This window comes from Epinephelus lanceolatus, chromosome 17 (assembly GCF_041903045.1).
Source record: "Epinephelus lanceolatus isolate andai-2023 chromosome 17, ASM4190304v1, whole genome shotgun sequence".
Lineage (NCBI taxonomy): Eukaryota > Metazoa > Chordata > Actinopteri > Perciformes > Serranidae > Epinephelus > Epinephelus lanceolatus.
In genome coordinates, this window is record NC_135750.1 from 25,647,759 (window position 1) to 25,672,938 (window position 25,180).

Genomic DNA, 25,180 nt, shown 5'->3' on the forward strand with positions numbered 1-25,180 from the left:
TGTCCATTAGCTTTTGCATGCATCTGACACTGCGGCAAGTGTCGAAATACTGACTCTGTATCCCAGTCAAGAATTTTCTTTTTGTATGCTTGTATCCAAAAAGAAAAGACAAATGCATGCTCTTTTTCTGTAATACCCCCAGTCATTGTCCTATACTAAAAGGTGATTGTGCTTTTCATAGCATGTGCTCCCTCTCTAACCTAGTGGCACTTTCTGATTTCTTTTGTAGAACTGCTGGACGTACTAATATGGAATTAATAGTTTAACTAACCTAGATAACATTCTACTAACACCATTTTTGTGTCTGCTAAAGTACTTTTAAGTTGCAGTAGGAGCAATACTAACACTGTAGTATGGGCACTTCACTAACACTTTAACTAGAATAGCATTCCTTTGAAGGCTTGCAGTCTTCCAACTAATCAAACTGGACAAAATAATAACAAAAAACAAGAAAAAAGACAATGAAAACAGACATGAAAATGGGTTTAAAAAACATATAGGGAAGTCTGTCATAGACAACAAGAAGGAAAGGCAATAACCTTGCAGTTTATAGGCTGTTTGAGTATAGCGTGTCCTTTCCCTGTGCTTTGTTGCCTAGGTAACAATATCCGTGGATGGGATTCTGACCACCACAGGATATACACAAGAAGACTACACCATGCTAGGCTCTGACGACTTTTTCTATGTTGGAGGGAGTCCTAGCACAGCTGACCTGCCTGGATCTCCAGTTAGCAACAACTTCATGGGCTGCCTCAAGGAGGTAAACACCACTTCTGTGTGCACTCTGAGGCTGGTGGGTGTACAGGATATGACTGGCTTCACCTCAGGACTCCAAAACAGGCCATTCCACCCACACACTGACCCTGTCTCATCCTTTACACTTTGCTTTAGTTAGTTTCTCCTTTTTTCCTCACATACTCTCACACTAACTTTATTTTGCCTCCGCCACCCCCTCAGTGCACTCTTAATGTTATACACACGTGCACGCATACACACGTGCGCTTCGAGGTGTCTGGTGTACCACACAGCCGCACATAAAGAACAGTCTGAGAGTGGAATTTACCACAGGCTTCGTAGAGCTCCGTCAGGTGCACTTCAAAGAGGAGCAGTGATCCTGAGATCAGGCAGTTGAATTTTCATGAGCAGTCAGCCAACTGACACACTTAACACCTCGCTATTCTTTCACGGGGGAATATGCAACACCAGACCACTTACCTAATGACTTACATTATTACTGTTACGTTTGGTTTTGTAGTAGTGTGTCTATTTACACAAATTTAACTTGTGCTTGAAATGTGCAACTGGGTGTCAACTTTCACCTCGTAAAAAAATGGCACACAACAAGGTGCAGAAATGTACATGTCTGACATATATGCTGTCAGGATATTAAGCGCTTTTTATATCTGGGATGATGCCTGTCATTAGGAGCCCTTTTGAATCTGGCTCATGACTTCTAGTACGTCATTTGTCATACGCCCCTTTCCTCATATGTTCTAGTATTCAAGAAGTATGTACTGTATATAGTCTACACGTTTCCCTAGAGATGAAGCAAGAGAGGAAGAGGTAATTTCTCCCTGCTGAGGGGTTCATAAGTTATACCTTTCACTTTAAGCTGTACAGTAGTATTTTTTATTTTTGCTGGTTAATAGGGATTCTGACCCAAAGCATTTACTTCAGGAGCCACCAGGGATACACAAAGATATCTAGCAGGCAAATCTCCAAAGTACTGCAAAATGATCCCTCCATTTATCTTTTAATTTCAAAAGCCGTTTCCCCCCTTTCCGTTGTCTCCCTGCTTTTTCGTTGTTCCAGCTTTTCTTGCTCCTGTGGTGTCCTACATTTTGTCTCTCACCTCAAGCACAGGCTGTCGTCCTCAGTGAACCTGAGAGAGGTCTGAGGCAGCTCTCTTTAATGAGCGGGCAGGGCGTGGACCACATGTCCACACGCGTGTACAGCTCATTAGAGGTCTGGTTTTGAAGGGGAGTATCTTAGTGAACTACATGTTAACTGAGGTGGTGACAAAGGGATTGAGATAGGTGCCCTAACTGCTCTTGGTCACTCTAACCACAGTGGCTGCTTAATGTGAGTCTGAATTGCTCAAAAATAATAACTTAAACATGGTGCATAGCTGTGATTGTTCCCCTCACATGAGACATACAGCATTTCCCCTCTTTTGTTTCCTCTTAGGATAATTTATTATTATGCTTTAACTCGACAATGCATTTTTTCCAGTGCAAAAAAAGACACAAAGCCCATACTTTATAAATGCCATAATTGAATGTACTTGGCTTTTAATTTGTTAAATCAGACATTTTTATGGCATTACCAAGCTCTGATCCAGCCTGTTGCATTGTACAGAAGCCCCCTCTCAGGTCATTGTCTGTGTGTGTCATGATAACATATGAGAGGTGATGTAACTGTGTGTGCTGTGGGCCCTGATTGATGGCATGTTCTCATGGCTTGTTGCAGCATTCGTGTGCAGATTCCAGTTTGAGTTGCCACGCCTGCCTGTTGGTTCTGATGGCAAAACAAACGGTGGTGCAGTAATTGCTCAGATGTCACAGCCCTAGCTTGATGACAAATTAGTGCAGCACTACTAGCACAGCTCCAGTTGTAGCTCAGACCAAAGCTCCTTTGACTCTGAAAGGTGCCCTTTGTCTTGACTATAAAGAATTGATTCGGGTTTATTGGCTGTATCTGTTGCACCTTTAGTCTACATGACTAAGGTCCAGCAGGCAGAGATATCATCTTTTATTGTTTTACCTCGTTTACATTCTTTGTTGTGTCAGGAGATTCTTGTCAAATGACCTTTTTATTCCTATTCTGTTTGTGTGAAATCTTTAAAACATTCCACTGGGCTTGAAAAATGTACAGCATTGTACATATTTTTTTAGTGGGAAGATAAAGACGTGGGAATAAAAGCCTGCCATTATCAGTTTCCTGTTTTCTGTGCAGTTAAATGCCATCTGATACAGCCAGTCACAAAGCATTTACAAGCCTGAGCTTACCTAATTCTGATGCACCGCTATGAGCTCCATCTACCTGAACGGTTAGACACAGAAGATCTGACTCGGTGATAAACATAATGCTCCATGCAAATGCAATCCCATCGGAGGTGTCCCCGTTTTCAGGTGAACGCTTAGCATGACAACAAATACAGGACATGGGCAGTGTTTTCCACAGCTGTAACTCATTTGATTTGTCCTGCTGAAAGCAGTATAGATTTACCTATAAAACTCTTTTGTTATGTAAATACATATGCATGCTAACGATAATAGGGTCTGTCTGTCACTTGATAACCTTATCTACCAATTAGTAGTGCCACAGTGGTGTGGAAGAGATCACTGACACTGCTTGTGCCCCCGGGGGCAGCCTGCCTGGCATACTATTGACAGCTTTGTGCCTAAACTCTGAATTGTCTTCATGATATTTGCTTTGAAAACTGATTGACACATTATATTGGAGCACTTTAAATGTATGTGAGTGTGTTTTTGTTGTGAGGCAGTTTTTAAAATGTAATGACCACACTGATGTTTTAATGAAAAAGTTTTGACATTCACCAAACTGTTAATTAGTTTCTCATATGGAAATTAGATGTAACGAGACAGAGGGATTCTTGCTATTACAGCTGCACTTATTCAAGATACTCTTTCATTATGGAGATTGGATAATGATAAAGATACGGCTGTCTCTAATTTTTTGCAAGATTGTTGCCAATTACAGCAGCACTCCTGTTTGATTTCCAGACAGTGCGGCATGCAGTGCCCCCCGACACTTATTGTAGCTCCTTTTTTGTCTTTAGAGATATGTTTTGATCAGTATTTAGAAAATAAATACTTCAGGAGCATCCTTCTATAGTGTTCTTAACAGAATTTAATATGCCACTAATGCTGCATTGATATAGCTATGAAACAGGAGATTAAAGATAAGTTTCATACACAAATGGAGTTGATTAGTGAGACAAACAGTAATTAAAAATGATCAAGTTGGCAAATTGGTCACTTGATACTTTCTCTGCACTATATGATAATGATTCTCATCCATGTTTAAATAGTATTTTAATGACGCTACAGCTCAGTTTTTATAAGGGGCTGCTGCTGTCTGTCACTTCTGCGCCTTAGCTCTTCAGCACTTGGCACCTCAAAGGTCACAGCACTTCTTCTGTCTGGTTTACAGTGTCTGCAGTTATAAACTGCTATTGATATGAGGGATTTTCCATAAAAATACCTACAGTAGATTTTTGTATATCATCAGTTTTCTAAGTTATGCACAGGATACCAAATGCTGCAATGTGTACGCTCATGCAGTCATTTTTAATTTGCTTAAGAGAGGCATATCCATCATCTGCCCACTTTTATTCTAATCACAGGCTGCAACAGGGGCCTTAATCAGCATTTTACTCTACACCTGCAATCAAGGCAGCAGTTTAGATTTATCACTCTCCATCTCACTTTTCACACACAATCCCAGGAGATGCTTCTTGATGGAATCATTCTCTCTGACCATTATCACCATTGCCTCTTAAATTCAGGCTGTCTCCTCTTTACTTGACACTGAAGCTAAGAGTCAAAATGGAAGTCTCAACTATTTACACCTCACCCAGCCAAAGTACACTGTGCATGTGTTGTGAAGGCTTCCAATAGGGAGCAAGATGGCAGGGCGATGGGAACGACATTTGGTGCCACAGTTCCTCACGCATAGGTGCAGTGTGACAAAGATAACTGAGGCTTGAGCCGTGCAAGCCCTGCTTATGAAAAGACTGTCCTCAGGGGGTGAAATATCACATGGACAACTGCTGTCTGACATATCCTGCTCATTCATTTTTTTATAGCAAGTCAGTTATGCACCTGAATTATTAGATTGCCTGAAACTTTTGCATTGAACAGCAATACAAGTGACAAAGAATCAATCTTTTACTTTGGAGGTGAGATATGCTACTGTTTGTCTGACTTTCTTACTCTACTCCTTGCTCAGGTTGTGTACAAAAACAACGATGTGAGACTTGAGCTGTCCAGGATGGCCAAGCAGGGTGATCCCAAGATGAAGGTCCATGGCACTGTGGCCTTCAAGTGCGAGAATGTGGCCACTCTCGACCCCATCACGTTCGAGACGCCAGAGTCGTTTATCATCCTCAACAAGTGGAACGCTAAGAAGACAGGCTCCATCTCCTTTGACTTCCGTACCACAGAGCCCAATGGCCTTCTCCTCTTCAGCCATGGCAAGCCCAAGCAGCAGCCGAAGGATTCCAAGAGTCCCCAGACTCTCAAGGTGGACTTCTTTGCCATCGAGATGCTGGATGGCCATCTATACCTGCTGCTGGACATGGGCTCAGGAACCACAAAGACCAAGGCAGTCAATAAGAAAGTCAATGATGGCGAGTGGTACCATGTGGACTTCCAGCGGGACGGTAGATCAGGTAACTTCTCAGTTCATTAACATTTACAATCTTTAGGTTAAGAACATGGAAGTGTGGGCTCTTGCTGCTACAGCTGTGGTGGCCCTGACAGTTTGCACATGGAAATAGACAAAACATTAGCAAATTAAGAAAAATATTACAAGAAAAAAACTAAATAAATTTGAGACAACACGTGCAGCAAAACAAAATGTGCTACAAATACAGACAATGCAACCAAATACAGAAACCTGCTGAAGTTATTTGGCCATCAATGGTGTTTGGAAAGTAATCCAATGATTTCAATTTATTTCAATTAGAAAAAATCTGACTCAGATATTGTTGCAGATAGCTGCTATACACCTAATTTCTGAATTTTCTGCTGCATATGCGTTGTCTGATTGGCAAAGATGGTCTCTTGATTTGATTGTGTTTTGGCTATCTGCATGTGTTCTCTTTAGCTGCAGTGTGTTAGGGCCCCAGGGCCACTGCATACATAAATGTTGGCATGTTGGTATGAATGATGATGAACTTGTCTGTAGTGTGAATAACGATTATAGACTTGTACATACAATACAACACTCAGCAGAGACCTAGAGTACGAGCTCTGCTGTGCACCGTCTAGATGAATTATTTAACTGCAACAAAAATACTACTGCAGGGTCACAGTTAAGTTTTCTGTAAAAGAAAATATCCATTACTTTACCGAGGCTGATACATCTCCACTGAAAATAAGATTTATTTGCGCTGGATGCTTTTTGTAAACAGTTAAACAATTCCAGTCATTTAATAAAAAAAAATGTTTTGATGGCAGTAGCGTATAGTGTAACCTATGTGTCATATGTTGTGATTTCCAGACGTATATTTGCCACAAAATAACTTTGCCCCGACTCCTGTTGTGTCCTCTAAGCCCCGGGTCGCTCTGCTCTGGTCCCTGTTGATTTGCTTATCTAAGCAGCAATTTGTTAGTGTGTGCTTGGAGCCAAGGCCCTGCAATGTCATGCTGCAAATTAGATATACCCCTTGACCATGTTTTCCACTCCATCTCAAGAGGTGGAAATTAGATTAACTGTTTCATTACCCCCCAAAGCAACACTGGGCTGTGTTCTAAATTGAGCTGTATACATTGTTAGAATACCTATAGAGCCCATTCATGTGCTCCTTTTATAATTCTACCTTCACTTGCATAAATCATTGCTGGTTTCATATACAGAAAAATCTGCTCCAATGCTCTCATTAAGGTGGCTTAATACAGTCATGTACAGTAATATACAGTACTGAGGGGCTTGGCTTCAACTTAAAATTAGAAAAAAAAAAAAAGCTGTGGCTGATTTCTCAACATAAATCTACAACATTTAGTTATGGTAGACCAAACTATAACAAACACTGTCTAAATTAGATTGTGTTAATGATCTGTCGAGTAACCTCCCATCATCCACCCCCACACACTAAAACACGCACACACACAAAAGCTGTCGAACATCTTTTTTTTTTTTTTTTAAGTGGAGCTCGCTCTACTCGCTGTTCTCTCTGTCTACCCTGCCCAAGTTTCCATGGAAACAGGAGGTGGTCTCTCCCAGGACTGAGACAGTTGCTGCACAGTGCTGTGCTGAGCTGTGCACTAATGACATTTCAGAATAACTTTTCTTCCTTTCCTCAAGACTTAGGCATCAACACTTACATACTGGAGTGTAAAGGGGACATAAAAGGGGCTCTGTAATGTGATGACTTCCCATGTGAGCAGAGTAACAAAATGGTTAGAGTGCGGCACAGTGCACTCACAAACTGTTTAAAGTTACAAAGCAGTTTTCAAATTTACCAGCACCATTTTATCTTTGTGCACCCTTAAAATTTAAGCCCATTATATTCTGCAAGTATGCAGTCTTCCCAAATCTAAAATCTTGCATCTCGAGATTTCTGTGAACTGCACAAAGCACTATTGTTTGCAGTGTGTAATGATGTGTGCATGGCACCTCAAATGGAGGCATTAGAATTTTTGCAGTTCCTTTGTACTGGAAAGGCCCCATGCGATTTCCATTCCCACAGGATACATGTAATTTTAATGGTGCATTAAATAGCGGATTTGTGCAAATCGAGTGATATAAAAACTTTCTAATAGCTTTTCCAAATGCAGATTTTTATATTTATTTTTTTCTGTGAGTTATTGCTACATATTGATGTTTGGGAAAAACTGAGCAGGCTCAAAGCTTTATGAAGTAAAGACATACTTCATTTGTGGATATAGACTCAAAAAAGCATAAGTATGCCTTTGTGAGAGCCTGAATGAACATAACCAATACTGGTTAAGGTATTAATCAGTGTTAATAGTCCACATGTGAAGCTCAGTAGGCAATTATACACCCCAGCACCCTTTTGTTATGCTTTTTATTAATTTGTAGAATTAAGGTAATTTTAAATCACAAGAAAAGAATTCACTAGTCCCCCGAGAGCATGAGTCACGAAACATACGGTACGCTCTGCTTTTCATCTGTGTGTCAGATGTTTTATTAATACACACCACCGAGCACATCACTCAAAACAAAAGTGCAACTCAACAGCCAGACGTAATTGTCTGCAGCCGGGTCCTCCATGTGCAACACTTCCTGCAGCCGTGACAATGGCGGATAATGATCCCTGCCCTATTTAGTTTAGCCGGTTCTTCCTGCAGGAAGCAACCCTGTAAATGGACTCTCGCGCTCAGACAGCATCTTCTAACCTCAATGCATTAGAGACGCTAAGAGACACTCTGCTTTTAAGTGAGGGCTTCTGGGCCGGGAGTGCTGTGGGTCACTCATCAGAGACATTACACGGACATTGCTCTGTTGAAGCCCCACTTCCTGCCAGGGCACGCACACCACTGCTTCACTCACAAACATCTACACACTTACAGCACACAAATAGACACATGCACATACGTACACATACAGACAACACATCCCCCATCCCCACAGCCCACTCGCAAGCTCCTCTCTCTACAGAGAATCCAATCACATAGAGAGATTTGGCCGTATCGCCCTAACTGGATTGTAGTAATCCCCTGTCTAACATGTTTTGGGGATGTGTGAGTGGGGTTAGGGGACATCATGCCAAGTTGAGCCTGGCTGCTGATGCAGAAAGTGTGCGAGAGATCTGAGCTGTCCTTTGGACCCCTGCCTTCAGGTTTGATGATGGAGTACCACTTACGGCTCAGGCTGCAGAGAAAGAGAAGGAGAGACAGAAATGTGGTCAACGGGCTTTAAAGTTTGCTGGAATGCTGATCTTCGTCATCATTATCCATCCTCAATTATTACCTGTATCATCATTTTGTTTAACACACCCCAATATTGTACAACCTGTACTTGCTGCTCAAAGTATTATTTGCTGCTGCTGTTCTCTCATCTGCTTTCTTATCTGTCATCGTATACCCCTCCCTCATCTTCTCTCCAGACATCTTTATCTCCATGTTCCCATCTTGTTCTGTATCCATCTCCTCCTCTTTTATGCTCAGTAGCGTTTGCAGAGACACATCCCCTTCCCCTCTTGGCTATGAATACTGTTCCAAACATAGGCTGTCCTGCAATGTGTGTATGTGTGATATGTTCCCCATGCTGCTAGCCTGGTGATGGCACATGTCCCCATGGGATTGTGTAGTGCCTTCTGACTTAACATAGCTTGACTGTGTTTACACACTTCCTTACAGGACTGTGACAAGTGAGCAGAACACTCTGAGCAGATGCCTGAAAGATGCTGACATCCTTCTCTTGTCTCCCACTTACATCAATTTAGACAGACATGCTTACTGTAGACTTACAGCATCCTTGTTTGCTGTTTATGACTGTAATAAGACTTAGGTACTGTATAGATACCATGGGATTTAAAGAAGCCCTTAGATGATGACTGCTCAAGTATTTACTTTGTAACCGTGTAATTCAAAGTAATGTAACAAACCAAAGGTATCTTGTACTGCAGCTACCTGTCATATGGCGAGATCCAACATAACTGTGGTCTAGATACTTGCATCACAATTCACGCTGACCACACCGATGCTTATTCTTCAGCTGGGCACCTGCTCTACTCCGAGAAAAGTTTCCTCGCTAATGAGTTTGATGTACTGAGCTCGTTAGCGATAACCTGAAGGGAGCTGTTCTGGCTGCGTGACGGGTGGCCCTTGCCAAGTGTGCAAAGCTTGGAAGTCACAACAGCTGTGGCTGGAGAGAGCAGGGGCAGTGGGTGGCGGCAGGAAAGTGCTGGAACAGATGCCGGGGGCCAAGACCCCGAGAAAAGAGCTGGAACATGTTAGTGGGACCAGGTTAATCATTGTGCACTAGGTCCTTAGCTGTCTCGCTCAAGCACTTATGCAAGAAGGCTGGCTCACCTTGGCCATAAAACATGTGCATAACCAAAATTATTATGAGCTTAAATAGGGATTTAATTCTTATTTTCCTTTTGTGGCAGCCTTTCCTCATGTTCACAGATCCAAAGGCAAAGAAAAACAATGACATTGTGCTTTCACTGAAACCAATATACATATATTTATCATACGTATAATTAATTGTGATATGTACATTCATGCATGCTAATGGTAGCTGTAATGAAATGTGAAAGGCCCCATTTAATGTCTAATGCGTCTCTAAAATGCACCAGGCAGCCCTGCTGAAAATTTATGTGTGGCTTAGGGCTTGTTTCTCAACATAAACACTTTGACTAGAAAAGTAACTTAAAAGCTGTGCTCTTCTTCCTCATACAAATAGTTAGGTCTCTGCCATTTAGCCTGAGGCAATCAGCTAATAGCTCCTTCATATCTGCCATGGCATGCATCTGCCACTCAAAATGCAAATTATGACTTTATGGCAATTCTATTTTTGAGCATCCTTAGCCTACTATTTCTCTGCCACTCTCCCCAGGCAGTGGCCTGTGCGGATCCTCAGCGGCACGGTATATAGATTACTGGACGAGGATGCGGGCAGTGGAGGCAGCCACCATTAATTAAAGATCCACAATGGCTCCTGCACTGAGAGTAACAGATCCATATACAAATTAATCACCCGGTCTGAGTTCCACAGTAAGGCCTTCCTTTCCACAGCTTTACAGTCCAGTCATGTCCGCTGTTGTTTACCGTGCTCCAGATCGAGAATTAAACCTGAATGAGAGCGATAAATCACAGTGGGGAAACACACAAACTCTCATTGCAGGTTTATGTGTTAGAGAGGCAAACAGAAGGAGAGACAGGGTGAAAAAAAACAGCCTGCAGTCCGTTAATCAAGTTCAGAAAGATGGCTATGATGTTTTTTGTTTTTTTATTTGTTTGGTCGGCTGAGATGATAGAGGGGGCAACGATTTTTCTTCTCCTCTCCTTTCTTTTTTATGACCACTGCTTTATAGATAAAGGAGATTTATTATGGGAAATCCAAGGAAAATGGAGAGGATACTCTTAGGGATCCTAGATTAGGCTACTAATAGACTAGCTGTCCCGTGATTAATGTGTCTTATCAACACTCATCAGTCATTCTAAATGAAGAAAATCCTGACCTTGTCCAGATGGATAACACTAATTAAGTAAATTTCTTCATCAAACCATCTTTAAATGGGTCTTCTCTGCATGTTTGTGTTACTGCAGGGCAGATAGTGTTGTTAAGCATCTACAGTCACCTGTAGGTAGAAAAATGTGTCTGTCTGGTGAATAACCTCAGAGTTGTTCAAAAAAGGAAAACAAAAAAAAAACCTCTCCCACTGTTTCTTATTTTTTAGGTACCATCTCTATCAACACACTCCGTACTGCCTACACAGCCCCTGGAGAAAGTGAGATCCTAGACTTGGATGACAACCTCTACCTTGGGGGTCTGCCAGAGAACAAAATGGGGCTGGTGTTCCCCACTGAGGTGTGGACAGCACTACTCAACTACGGCTACGTGGGCTGCATCCGGGATCTATTCATTGACGGACAGAGCAAGGATGTCCGGCGCCTGGCTGAGGTCCAGAAGGCTGCCGGGGTCAAGCCCTCCTGCTCAAAAGAGCCTCCTAAACAGTGTTTGAGCAACCCTTGCCAAAACAATGGGGTCTGTAGAGAGGGCTGGAACCGCTACGTGTGTGACTGCTCCGGGACTGGATACCTGGGACGCTCTTGCGAAAGAGGTAGGACTTTGTTTTTGTCTCATTTTGTCTGCGCACCTGTTTGGAAGCATGTCATTTCTGTCTGGCAGGCACAATCTGGATTTGTCAGTGTGAAATGTTGACGATGCTACACAGTGACACACTTCTACCTCACTATGCATTGTCTTGAGGTAAGCATGGGGTTGTGGAAATGTGAATATAGTTGACATCAAAGACAACCAGAAAAAGACTTATTTTAATTATATACACTTTAGATTTATTATTCTTCATCTGAGAGAGACCTCCTTTTAAGTTCAGGTTGAGCAGCATCACCAGACAAAAGCCTGCAGGTGGTCTTTTTATCTGCGCTGATGGTTGAACATGAGCAGCTCTCAAACAGCAAACTGAAAGTAATACCAGACAGGAAAGAAAGTGTGCAGGTGGACACAGACAGCCACAGAAAGGCAGACAGAATGAGTCAGGGTACATAGAGTGTTGACTGCCTGATGTTCGACTATGTTGAGTGGCAGGTGACTGATGCACCACTGAGACGCTGCTGGTCACGTCCACCATGCACACTAGCCTGTAAATTGGCTGTCTTCTGCTAACCATTTGGCTCATCAAACCACTCGCTCATGACCAGACCTGGTGCAGAATACTTATCCCTCTCTCCTCCAGAGAAGAGAAATAAGAGAAGTGAGTGTCACACAGTGAACTCTTATAGCTCCATGTCTTAGCTGGAGCAGACGTAAACCTGACTCTGCAGTGGTTTATTACACAGAAAGCACAGTTTTTATAGGCGCTCATAATAAAATAAAATCTCAAATTCCTCAGTAGTGTTTCATGTTGGGAGAGTTATAGCTTATGGCATTATAACCAATATTTGTTTATCTGTTTGTCTATAGTCAGAGTTGCATTTGCTTGAAGTTACCCCCGAGGCCAGCTTGATAAACTGGCCTTAGCGCTCCACTGCAAATCCTTTTTACTGTATTTGTATTTTGTCGTAACCGTATCTGTAATGTAGCTAAATTTAATAACCAGTCATAAAGGAATTTCTGTGGTCACTAATGTGTGGCTCAACGTGGTCCCGCTTCTCTGCCTGTCCAGCATTAGCTTGTTGGCCTTTTTGACCAGAGGATTGCCCTTTGACCTGTTTGATTAAAATCTAGCCGGATTAAAACAGCAACCAGCTGTGTGAGGAAGCCAAATCCTTCACTTGCTAATATGGTCTGCTCTAAGGCAATTATATTCTGACTAAAATTGGGATTTCAGGCTTATTTACATAATCAGACTGAGTGAATAAATATGTTGGATGTATAGTTTATTCACCAAAGAGATTTATATTAATAGCCTAGGATTTGGGTGTAATGAAAATCAGTTGAGACTATTACTCAATAGTTTTTAACTCAATGACATGTTTGTTTTGTATCCATGAATAAATCATACCCAAGTGCATCAGCCGAAGTGTATATTCACTGTATGTATAGCTACTGTATACAGTGATTTATAATTAATATCAAACCAACACAAATATTACCTCCGACTGATACAATGTTTACAATATGTGTAAGTCCCCAAAGACAGGATTGCACTCAAGTGGCAAAACTTTTATGTTGCAGCTGTATGCATTGAGTTTTCATCATGGAGTCTCAAAGGGCGATGGCAGCAAATAAGCAAAAAACTGTTAACATATGCATAATCAAGGCAAACGTCAAAAAGAGCCCAAGCATGTCACACTGTTGTTACAGCATGATGCATCTGCACAGGAGCGACAGCAGGAACAGGTTCTCTCATCGGAGAAAAAAATTAACTCCAGTTGGAATGTAACACATCCCACGCAGCTACATGTGTCATCTGTACATATGCTCGTGCTTCTTCTCTGTGCTCAAGTCACTCACCTTATCAAATGGTGTTGCCTAAATATCCCGTAATTAGGATGTAGAACATGTCTGGCTGGGTTGCTAATGATATGGCTGGATGCTGATAGAAATCTGCTGAGTCAAATGGAAGCAAAATAAAACAAAGATTTCCTGTTTGCTGTTATGAATGCATTTAATTTAGTCTCAACTGTCTTATGACATGTGACAAGTCTTGTGAGTGCAGTGAAGTTAAGACAAGAAATGAATATATAATTCTAGAGAAGAAAAGCTGAAAGAGTGCACAAAGTATATCTCCTCCATCTTTGATGAATGTGTCAGTTAGGCTTGGCTCTCATTCTCCACACGTGCACTTCCATTCGAGCTAATGAGTTGACAGGAATTAGGGCATAGTACATGAGGGAGGTGGAGTGGGCATGGGATACAGATCGTTTCACTCCAGTAAGATAATGACTTATCCGGAGAGTGTTCTTGGATTCAAAAGATATTCATCTGAAAACAAAAGCAGAAAACATGCAGCTCTGTGTTTGAAACTACTTCACAGGAAGTGCTAGATGCCAAAAAGGGTCTCTGCCACTATGACCCCCTCTCCTCCCTCCTACTTGAGCGTCTTCTAGCGTCTCGACTTCTCTGACCAACTCACTTGGTTTCTGGCTGTCTCGGCTCTATGTATGAGACTGGCATCGGCGAGAGTGTGAGTGGGAGCAGTGGTATGGAGGATGGGCCCTGGCGTGCTGCCAGCTGTTTTGATGGCTCCAGATTGCCTCTGAGCTGGTAGGATGAAGCAGGCACCAGCAGGCCGAGGAGCTGTCAAAAGAATTACCCCAGCTCTCACTTATCCATGCATGGTGTACCACCCGGTGGCAAAATACAGCTACTGCATATGGCGGAGGAGGAGGACGACAACGAGTGGAAGGAACAGGAGGTGGAGCTTCCGAAGAGAACCACAGAGCTATTCGCCCTATTTTGAGAGATTTTAATTAAGCAGACAAAGCAATTTCCCCCCTTGCATCCCAAATGTCTTCCCCTTCATTGTTCCTCCAGTTGCTAATTAGCCCAAATATTAGTCTTGCAGTGTGAGGCTACGGCAGCCACCCAGATGGTGTAGTAGGTGCGTTGCAGCACATACACGTATTCCCTAACGAGATATGACATGCTGGATTCCAGCACTGACAGCACCTGCATTATTTCACATGGACACTGGCTGCAGATGGATGTTTACTTACCTGCGATGAATAAAGAAAGGTGCTAGAGATCGATACACAGGTATACTCACTGTACAGCACATCTGCTGGACACATGTTCACATCCTGCTGACACTCAGATGTTAGCAGAGGCTTTGCTCAGTGCTTTATCCTGCTTAGTTTATGAGCTTTGAATGTTCATTATTTTGTTGTTAAATACTGTAAGTCATTACTCTGGAAACCATCATTAACAAGAAGCATGAATCCATGATATTGCAATATATCAGCCAGGATCTTCAATTGGTGGCGGCTCTCATGCTCTGAAACATAGTCCACAATAGCAATATCTACAACACTTAGATAGAAAACATAATACCATTATTTGAATTAGTATAACTATAGAAAAACTGGTTCTTTGAGCACATTTATTGCTTTTCAGAGCATAAAGCCATTTGCCATTGGCCCGGAGCTAAAGCCAAGAGGTGCAGAATATTATTGCATAATTGTGAAATGCCCTCAGAGTGGAATATGGCTGAGATTTAGCGTTGAAACACATTTTAACCATGCCCTTTGACAGCACACTGTGTGTTAGTCACCATTCACCACACTTGAATTTAGTCACAAATTAGAGCAAACTGGTTGTCTCATGCCTTTAGCGATGTACACAGATGCGCAGAAAATGGGTTGAAAAACATGGAAAATGGGACTGTAAGCACTGGCGGTTGATTTTCTGGGAATATAAGCATGTGTTGTGGAATAGAGGTTTGGCTAGGAGTCAAATAGACAGTCAAATGTATATAAGTACACAAACCTGAAGGAAATATTCAATGAGTCTCACATTCCTTGTCAAAGACATGTGTTTAAACTTTACATTACAGCTTTTGATGTTTGGTTTCTACAGCTGTATATATTAGGTCTTGTTCAGAGACTTTGAAAGCACAGCATGGACCAAAGACTGAAGATGAACTTGTAAATCATTAAACTTAGTGGTAATTCTCCTTTAATAGTCTCAACTGGCTGAAAGACCTTATTCGCACATAGTAAATCTTTGCCATCTTGGCTGTTGCGTGTATTCCTGACAGCACAAAGCTGAAGCTGCAGATTCCACCACTCTGAATGGACACACTGATCCATTTTCTATCTCTGCTCTCATTTTGTAGCTTTAATGAAGTCACCGTGTGGTCACAGTGCAGCAGATGTGAAGTTGGCCTACAATGATGCTGTTTCTTTCTCTACAGAGAATAGTTTCCCTGTCTCTGGAAATCCACTCAGCTGGCAGGTTGTTTTCACATATTTAATAGCAGTGAGTCTATTATGTGGATTGTGTACACTAAGATACTCAAAGAAGGCTGCGGTGAAGAAGACATGAGCAGCTTTGAATTATTTATGATATCTCAGAGCCATGAAAACATTTTCCAAAAGCCTTTGGCAGGTGTTTTCCGGCAAATTTTGAATTGGATTGAGTCTGGCGCCCTGATACTGTGGGACATCACAATCCTGTGACATGCAGCTGACAGCTCTCCCTTCCTGCAGTCTGTTCTCCTTTGGGGGGAGAGATGGAGGAAGAACTGTGTGTCTGGCTGCCATTACTCCCCCTTGTTAGTAGCACAGCCTAATTTGTTAGTTCTCTGAAAGTGGGTCCCCCCCACCCCAATCACTCCTTGTTTTCTTGTGAAAATCAGAAAACAATGTTGTATCGTGCTTTACAAGACAGAAAATGAATGCTTGGTTTAGTTTTGGTATGCTCCATCTCCCCTCTGACAGCCTCCTGTTGGGTCGGCACAGACAGAAGCTCCAGCTTCAGTCCTCTCAATTTATTTTGATATTAAACATGGGAGTGCCATTAAAAATGACTGGGCTTCCAGGATTAGATTTTTGACAGGTGCTCACTTTGCATTAGGTAATGATTCCCTCACATGTCATTCTCCATATTTTCATATCTGTCTGGACTTTTCTTATTTATGGCATTTTAGACAACCTTTTATATGAATTTCAGCAGAGGTGACATCTTGGATGAAATGCAATATTTACTCCAGTTGTGATTAATTTGATCTGTTCACTCTGGAAAAAAATCAAGATTATTCATATGAGTAAAATGTTCTTTATTAATGTGAGATGGGTACATCACATCGTTCCTTTTTTTCCTCACCCTGATTCTTAGCTGGTTTTTTATACTAATGGCAGTCCATTGAGCAAACTCCCTGCCTTTTTAATGTAATGAACAAACCAGTGTTGACACAATGTTACCCTTTTAAAGAAGAGAAGAACACATTTTCATCATTATTAGAACATTTGCTTGATGTCTCTGCTTTTGTTTCCTTTTTACCTTGAACATATTATTTCACAAGTATAATGGATCCAATTTCAAAACGAAGCATTCTAAGAGAGGTAGGGTTTATGTTGGAGCAATGGGGCAGTGAAGGTTTGTGTATTCATGCCGAACCGTCACGGTATGGGGGTCACTGTATGGTGTACGAAGCTGCATGCTGAATGTGTGGTACGTAGATCAATGCGCATGATGCAGAACCAAAGTTTACACGTGCTGGTTCTGCCCAGAAACTTTTAGTTGTAGGTTTTTAGCAACGGGTGCTGAGGTTAGCACAGTAAGCTGATTGGCATGCAAGTCGGTCACACTATGGTGAACACAAATGAAACGCAAGACCCGTCTGCAGGTTCCCACTCAGCAACATCAACTGAGAGAGTTCTGTGTACAAGGCCAGGGCGGTGTGTTGGTGTCGCTACGTTGTTGTAGGGTATGTGAATGGAAACATGCGATCCACATTCGTAAGCATCACCCAGATGTGACAGTCTACTGGAGGAGGAAAGAGCAACCCAAATTTTGTGTTTTCAGTTTCTTACCATAAGAAATGCTTTTCAGTTTTATATCCTGTTGTGATCTTTTGCCTTTTGGGAAAGTGTTTGTTCGGAGTCTGTACAGTGTAATACAGAGGAGTTTGAAAGGTTCCTTATTTTTGTAATGTAAATAGTTTACCAAAGTTGCCAGGGGGTAAAATGCTACTTCAGTCCCTAGCAAGAGGATTTTGTCTGTCTTACACTGCTGTCTGTTCAAAATCAATGAAAACAAACGCATCTTTACGCACTTGTTTACCAACCTTTCACGGAACCGTGAATCCTGAAGCTTGCTAGTGTAAACATACATGTGAACAGCAGACACTTACTGTTAATATGTTTGCAGTATTAAGCATGATAACATATCGAGAATAAGTCATGAACTTAATGCATCTAGAAAATGCTCTCATCAGGTCTTAGTGCTAGCTAATATTACGGTGACAAACATTTTTCAAGTATTAGGAGGTTGCTCCATTTTTCCTGGCATCTGCTAACAGTGTCTAAATGTAGCTCTTTGCTTTAGCTGCCTGGCAGGAAGCAGACAGTTTAGCAGTGAGAACTCGTTTGTCACACGCCCCTGTCATCTGCAGCATACCCCAGGAGGGCGTGGAGAAATTGGATTTGGGTGAGGAATGTGACGGAGTCATCCCAGGGGATGGATGTGACATTGGCTCTGTGTGACGAGGAAGTGGTGATGAGGTGGTGTGTGTACATTGGTACCCTATCGCCCCCACCACTCTCCATCTCCTTCCCTCCAACTTGGCTTCTATCTGTCTCAGCGCTGCAGCTGCAGTAATGGCTTTGTTATTGGGTTACGGTTTAGTTACACTACCGGAAATGCTGTTACAACCCCCTGCCAGCGTTAAACAATCTCCCCTGCATTTCTCCAGATGGCAGCCTAACGCTTTGAGTAAATGCAGTCACCCTGAGCAGAAGCTCAATATTCAAGGTCCACAAACTATTACACTTCTGTAGCCGTTTGTGCCGTTTTTCCTTAGTCAATATCAATTTGTCCTTTTGTAGCTTGTCACTGTTACATTACAAAAATTGTGGACAGAAGGCTCACTCTCTACATGGAGTTACCTATATTTCCTTTCCAGTAAGATTTTTTTTAGTACTTTCCAAGAATGTACCTACTTCCATACTTAGTATTGTCACTGATGGAGGCCACCATCTAATTTTGCACAGAGAAGACTGTACAGGACAGGACTCAGACTGTGTTGAGGGAGTTTGGGTAGCTGTCAGCCATAGTAGACGGTGAAATGTGATGCTAGACTGGTCTTTATGTACTGCTCTTGGGTAATATATCTGTGTACATGCCACTTAGGGGTCATTTACTCATTGGGTTTAAGGTTGACCCACTGATTTTGTATTGTATTTTGTAACTTTAGTAGCCTAGTTTATGGATTGCAGTCAGAATGACTTGGGGATGTCTTCTGTCAGTGAGACACAGTAGTCTTTACTAACAATCCTGCAAAGCACATGACATCCAGAGACACCCCTGAAAGCCGGTTGTTGTCCCTGTGTTCGTAAATTTCATGGTTTAATCATTCCTGTATGAACGGACTGGATGTCAAGTCAGTGCAGGCTGCTAGGCTTGCATACTGCAAAGCTTGTATTTCAGCATCTGCTAAATGATTAAAGACAACCTACTTTTATTTAGAATTAAATGATAAAAAATGAACTTCTCTTTGGCAATAAAAGGTTTCTCAATATCTTCCCTTAAGATATAATCTTTCCCAATGTGCAAATGGGCCCATAATAGTTTTTCTCACTATGTTTGGTGACCTCCAAATCACAAACACAGCTCGTGTTTGAATATGTATTCGATATTTAATATCTCTACCCGCAATGTATGTCTTTTATCAAGATTGAAAGTCACAACATTAAATTGTATCCAAAAACAGGACATCACTGAAACCTGAGCCGACAGCCTCTGTCACTGGTTTACCGTAAAACCACTACACTCCATTTTGCTGATCACTTATCTTGTTTCCCTTCTCATTCTCTCTGCAGAGGCAACCGTCCTCAGCTATGACGGCAGTAAGTTTATGAAGGTCCAGCTGCCAGTGGTGATGCACACAGAAGCCGAGGATGTGTCCCTGCGCTTCCGCTCCCAGCGAGCCTATGGTATCCTAATAGCCACTACATCCAGGGACTCTGCTGACACCCTGCGTCTAGAGCTGGAGAGCGGCCGCGTCCGCCTGACTGTAAACTTAGGTAACGCCTCGGACATGCACCGACTGCAGCAGCAAAGTCATGTCCCACACACACACACACTCTCTCTCTCTCTCTCACACACACACACAGGCATCACATACATATTATGAATAGAAGGAGAAGATGTAAAGACTTTCAATGGCAAGAGTCTGCGGCTCTCCGCTCACTGCCAGTTGAGCACACAGCTGCCGTTGCCCAGCAGGGAATGCTCGCTGCCCAATCCATCAGCTAACCCCAGATCAACTTCCATACATGTGTATTACCCCAAAGGGAATTGCCCTCATAGTACACATTGTGTTATTTCCTGGTGGTGTTTCCTTTCAAGTACATCAAGTTATCATACACATGAGGAAACTAACAATTCCTCTGAAGATGATTGTGTCTGTATTATCACAACTCCTCTTCTCCAGAGGGTTACCTAATATGATGCAGCCCTGAGTTGTTGGTTGTGGTCAATTAATGGCCAGCAATTATTTGTTCACCTACACACCTGATTGCTCATTAATCGGCAACTGTGTCCTAAATGAGCACAGAAAAAGACATGACCCCCCCCCCTCACCTACAGCAAAAAGGAAATTGAGGACAAAATGAAAGACTCTGTGTGAGTGTGTGTATGTGTGCTTATTTGCTCAGGAAGGAATCCAATGATGCCTGTGAAAAGTTTGATATCTCTCAAACAGAGCAATGCCGCACAAATGATAGCCATCTATTTCTCCTTTCCACTGGCTAAACAGAAATGGGCTCCCTAAGCGGAGCCGTTTAGTGGTGCATACAAAGTAGACAGTCTGTGTCTGCTGTCAACCACAAGGAAGCATGCGTCCCACCACGGAAGACAACAGCGCCACACATTGACAGGGCTGACATGTCCGATCATTGCGACTACAAAAAGATGCCCTCTGATGAAAACAACAGGTCACCGTGTTTTGTTTTCTTTTGAATTATCTTTGACACATTTTAGAGTTTCTGAGTTTGTTCCCGGCCATCAGCCCCCGAAGCCTGTCTTCCCCCGTCCCTCCTTCAGAAAGCAGAGCATTCCCTGTAAGGGTAGGCTAGTGTCGGTCTCTGGCTGTTTGCGACCACTTTTCTGCTGTGGTTGACAACACACGACAGGCAGGGCCAAATGGGGAGGAGGGGAGGGAGTTCGATCTGGGTCACCTTTCTCAGAGCACGACATGAGCTAAGCCTCAGGAAACTGAGAGGTAGAAAAAAAAGATACAAAAATAGAGGCAGTCGATATGGCATTGCTGTGTGCTAGAAGATTAGTTTGTTATTGCATCGACAGTAAAGTCAACCAGAGCTTTTGTGGTAGACTCAAAACAATCTTTAGAAGTTACCAGCAAAACAAAAAGTGCTACATCTACTAGTGTTTACTGGTAGAATGTGTATTTAGACATTTACTTCAAGTAGAAGTAGCAATACCAAAATTTAAAATACTCCATGTCAGGTCCTTCATTCAGCATATGGCCACATAATAAAAGATTCATTATGGATAACTATAGTTGATGCATTCATTTGTAGTTGTAGTTTGTAGTTTCAGTGCCACATCTGGTTGAGAAAAAGCTTTTCCTTTTCCAGATCCGTTACTTGAGTAAAAGTAGCAATACCACAGTGTATAAATACTCTGTTACAAGTAAAAATGTTGCCTTGAAATATATATCTAGTATCAAAAGTCACAAGTGTCACTGTACAGGATGGCCCCTGCTCAGAGCATTAGGCTGATGATTCCCACTGATGCATTAACAAGTGAGTAGTATTTTAATGCTGGTTAAGGCGGAGTTAAATTTACCTACTTTTATATATTGTTAGGTAGTAAGATAACAACAATAAAACGGACTAGCTTCCTCCTGGCCCTGTCTGACCCTGACCAAAATCTGATGCTCTCATACTGAATAGAAGATCCTTTTAAACAGAAATCTCCCAGCTTGCAACATGTTAAACATTTTGTTTGGCTACATGGAAAAACAAAGCAAACAAAGTCAATAAACTCAACCTCAGCTCTGCTAACTTTCTGTTCTACATTGCTGGAACACAATTCCTGTAAACCATAGCTGTACTCCTCTGGCACAATGACACTGCAGTGCTTTTTACCAGCTCACTGTGGCTCGAGGCCATGGGTGAGAGCATCAGAGGACGGACAGTGTCCGTGTGTGTGTCCCCAGAGGGGTGGACTGTATGCTTTAATGATGTCTGCAGCTGTAACGTTGAAAGATGAATTTATCTCTCATCTATTCTTCCCCATCTAGATTGTATCAGGATTAACTGTACCGCCAGTAAGTTACTGTTCACCTTTCTTCTTCTTCTCTTACTCTCACTGTTTCTGGACATTCATGTTTTATACTTGTAGCCATGTTTACAATTTCTTCTCTGCAGCCATTATGTGACCCTGGCATTTGTACTCTAAAGCTATGGCAGTGGGAAGTCAGTCAATGCAGTGAAATATATCTGACTTGCACCTTGCATTGACATAGACGTTTACACTTTATCATACTGAGTCCAAGAGCTATGGATGCATAAGAAATGTGTGGTGGTGTCGTGTGCCTCAGCTGTCCAGGAGAATGATGAGCAGTGGGAAGGAGATGGAGGGAGGCTTGAATTGATGACAAACCCAAATATGGCAGTCAGCTGTGATTCCACGCACTGAGTTGTTTCTAATTAACGAACCTTTTCACTCATGAATTCAGGCTGATATAAAACGCGTGCTTTGAAAGTGCAGGTATTTTAGACATGCATGATTTCCCTGTCTCCCCCTCGCAATTCTTTTTTTTCCCTCCTTCAGTATTTCACGCCAGTTGTAAATTGATGAGGCCATTCAAGGCACAGAGGAAATACAGAGTGTGATTTTATTATTCTCATTAACCTGCCTTGCAGAGCAGAAAGAAAGGGATGAAGAGGGAGAAAGAGAGAATAGATCTTGTTGTGGGATTCATGGTGGATATCTCTGTGTTTGTGTATGTGTGTGTGTTTCAACAAAGAGGTTACATTGCAATATTTTGGGAGGTAAATATCCCTGACATTTATTATTCAGGAACAGTGATGAATTAATAATTACTTCTCTGGAGTCATAATACATAAGCTGTCTTCCTGTTTAATGATTCTGAAGTGACAGACACACTCTGTATCAGTAAATACCAACAGAAATGAGACAGTTTAAGCTCTATTATAGAGCGCCAGTGTCACATACTGTATATAAGGACACAGTGTTCTCTCTGAAAACATGAGTGTCGGATCTCTTTGTGTGTGAAGTGTTACAGTATTTGAAGGTCATTGCCTGATGAGAAGCGGAGACTTGCACAACAAACGCCTCCACACAGAATCACATGATGTGACCTCTAGACATGCTTCTGTGAGCCAGCCCTTCTTAACACCTTTCTAAATGCTAAATAGCATTGTTCATGCATCTTGGATTGCATCCCTTGTTTGTGTATGCAAATAAAAAGCTCTAAGCTCTAATTCCCCCATCTAATGCTTTAAAAGGTCACTCTTGGTTTATGAGGGTAGTGTGAAGGCATAATCTGTGCATGCATGGACTCCAGTGGTTGTCATACCAATATCTGCCATGCATTTGACTGATTGCGAGACAGAGTTAGTGTAGAACTGGTGGAATAATCACTGTATGTAAAGACCCCTAAATTTAACAAACCACACAATCTTTTAAGATGTTCGCTACGTGCAGTAGTTGCTTTAATAACTAGCATCAAACGATGTAGTGTAAAGCAGTGTGTATTAATAGGCTGGATGATTTCACATAAGCAGTGGGAAGAATGCAAAATGAAAAATTACCATACAGCACTGGTCTGTTTTTGCATTTAAGTAAGTTTATGCTGAGACTTATTTCGGTCTGAATTCTTACATTTTCTTAGTGTAGTCTCTTTAGATATAAAAAAGATAAACTCTAGATATTCCTCACACATAACTAAGCTATAATTCAAATGGAAAATATTTTGATTCCATTAAAATTTAATAGCATGCCAAAGGGAGAGCTAATGTTTAAGTAAAATAAAAGAAAAAAGGCAGGAAGCAGCGGGTCTTTCTTCAATAGATCCAGACCTAATTGTGTCATAAGAAAATGTTTAATTGAAGTTCTTGGAAAGAACTGTGTTAAGCCAGTGCATTTCCACTTATGAAGAGTTAGCATTTAATTCGTTTTTTTTCTAGGTTATTATTTTTCGTTGTGTTATTTTTGTCCCCCCTTTTTTTCCGTGTTAATTAATGTGTCTTGTCAGGCGCTGCAGCTCCGGTCAGCTTGGTGGATGAAGAATTTCAGCACCGACTCAAAGAACACATCACTGTCAATTAGAGACCTAGGCTCCCTGGGGCTGCCCGGAGCTGTCTGAAGAAAACACTGCCACTTCGACTTAAACACTGTTAACAGGCACTGAGTGACAACAAACTAAAAATATGAACTAAAAATATCCCGTGACAGATTGGCTTTTTTTTTTTTCTTTTTTTTTCTCGTCTGACATTCTGGTCTTCTATTATTCATTAACTTGAACTGCAGGATAATCACAATTTACAGTGTAGCCAGGATGCGGTGATGAGGGCAACTTTATGTGATTATTCTCCCCGTGACCTTCTTCGGCAACATCTCAAGGCAGTTTTTCTCCCATAATTGATCTTTTCCGAGCATCAATCTTTCGTTTTTGACTTATTCAGCGTGAAAAGAGCTGCGGGAGATTCTCTTACATGGGTATTACACCTGTGCGCATGTTAGAAATGATAGATGAGAGGGTGATTAAAGGGGAAGATGCATAGAGGGTGAGATATGTACATATCTTCTGCCTGCTAAGCTAAAGACTTAGAATTAATTGCCATTATTAATGAGTACTTATAATGTCTATTTATGGAAAAAACTTTTAATATACATTGAAATTTTTGCCACATTTTTCTCGTTGCACAACTCCGCAGTCATTTATTATTTAAGGAATAGTGTTGTTATGATTGCTTCTAGTTTTTTGCAACCACTTTGTCCAACCCATTTATTATATTGCAGTGTATAGCAACACTGCTGTGTATACACTCATAACAGCAATCAAAAATGTGTCTGATTAAAGATATTTAACATCCTCTAACCAATTACAATATATTAGAGTAGACGTTTCAGTCTGGCTATGCTATAAACAAATATAAAGGAACCCTTCTAATTTCCCCAGCTTTTGGTGTGAAGCAATTTAAAGTGCTCGCCTTTACACTTGGATATGTAAAAGACGCCTTCTCAGTCTTTGGCAACATATGAAGGAAAGTGTCGAGCAAACTGCTTGATTCTCTCTGTTATCTAGGGAATAATTATAGTGTAGATGAGTCAACCTGAAGATAAAAAAGTACCTCCTCAAGACAGCATGAAGTCATCCAGTAAGGGACTGTACAAAAATGACTGGGGTGTGGTAGGGGCTCAGATTTATTGTTTTGCTCTTTAAAAAACCCTCAGAGTTGTTCATATTTTCTTTGGCAAGCCCCTTCACTAACATATCAAAATGATAGTAATCTTTTCATGTGACTATTATCAATGTAACAAATTCTACAAGGCTGAAATAAGCTGTAAACACAGAAGAGCACAATGTTCAGCAAAAATATAAATGACCTCGAATGAC

The 25,180-nt window shown here is 41.6% G+C and overlaps 1 protein-coding gene across 34 annotated transcripts in view; it reads left to right on the forward strand.

Annotated features, from left to right (window-relative positions):
* LOC117248330 (neurexin-1a) overlaps positions 1 to 25,180 on the forward strand; it is a 286,729-nt gene that overhangs the window by 112,174 nt on the left and 149,375 nt on the right. For 24 of the 34 annotated variants that reach the window (XM_078176214.1, XM_078176215.1, XM_078176233.1 and 21 more), the window contains 5 exons: positions 599 to 760; positions 4,975 to 5,416; positions 11,120 to 11,503; positions 19,389 to 19,592; positions 21,836 to 21,862. In XM_078176214.1, the coding sequence (XP_078032340.1) occupies positions 599 to 760; positions 4,975 to 5,416; positions 11,120 to 11,503; positions 19,389 to 19,592; positions 21,836 to 21,862 (1,219 nt within the window). The remainder of the gene's footprint in view (positions 1 to 598; positions 761 to 4,974; positions 5,417 to 11,119; positions 11,504 to 19,388; positions 19,593 to 21,835; positions 21,863 to 25,180) is intronic. The other 10 variants (XM_078176219.1, XM_078176236.1, XM_078176229.1 and 7 more) reach the window with 1 other exon arrangement.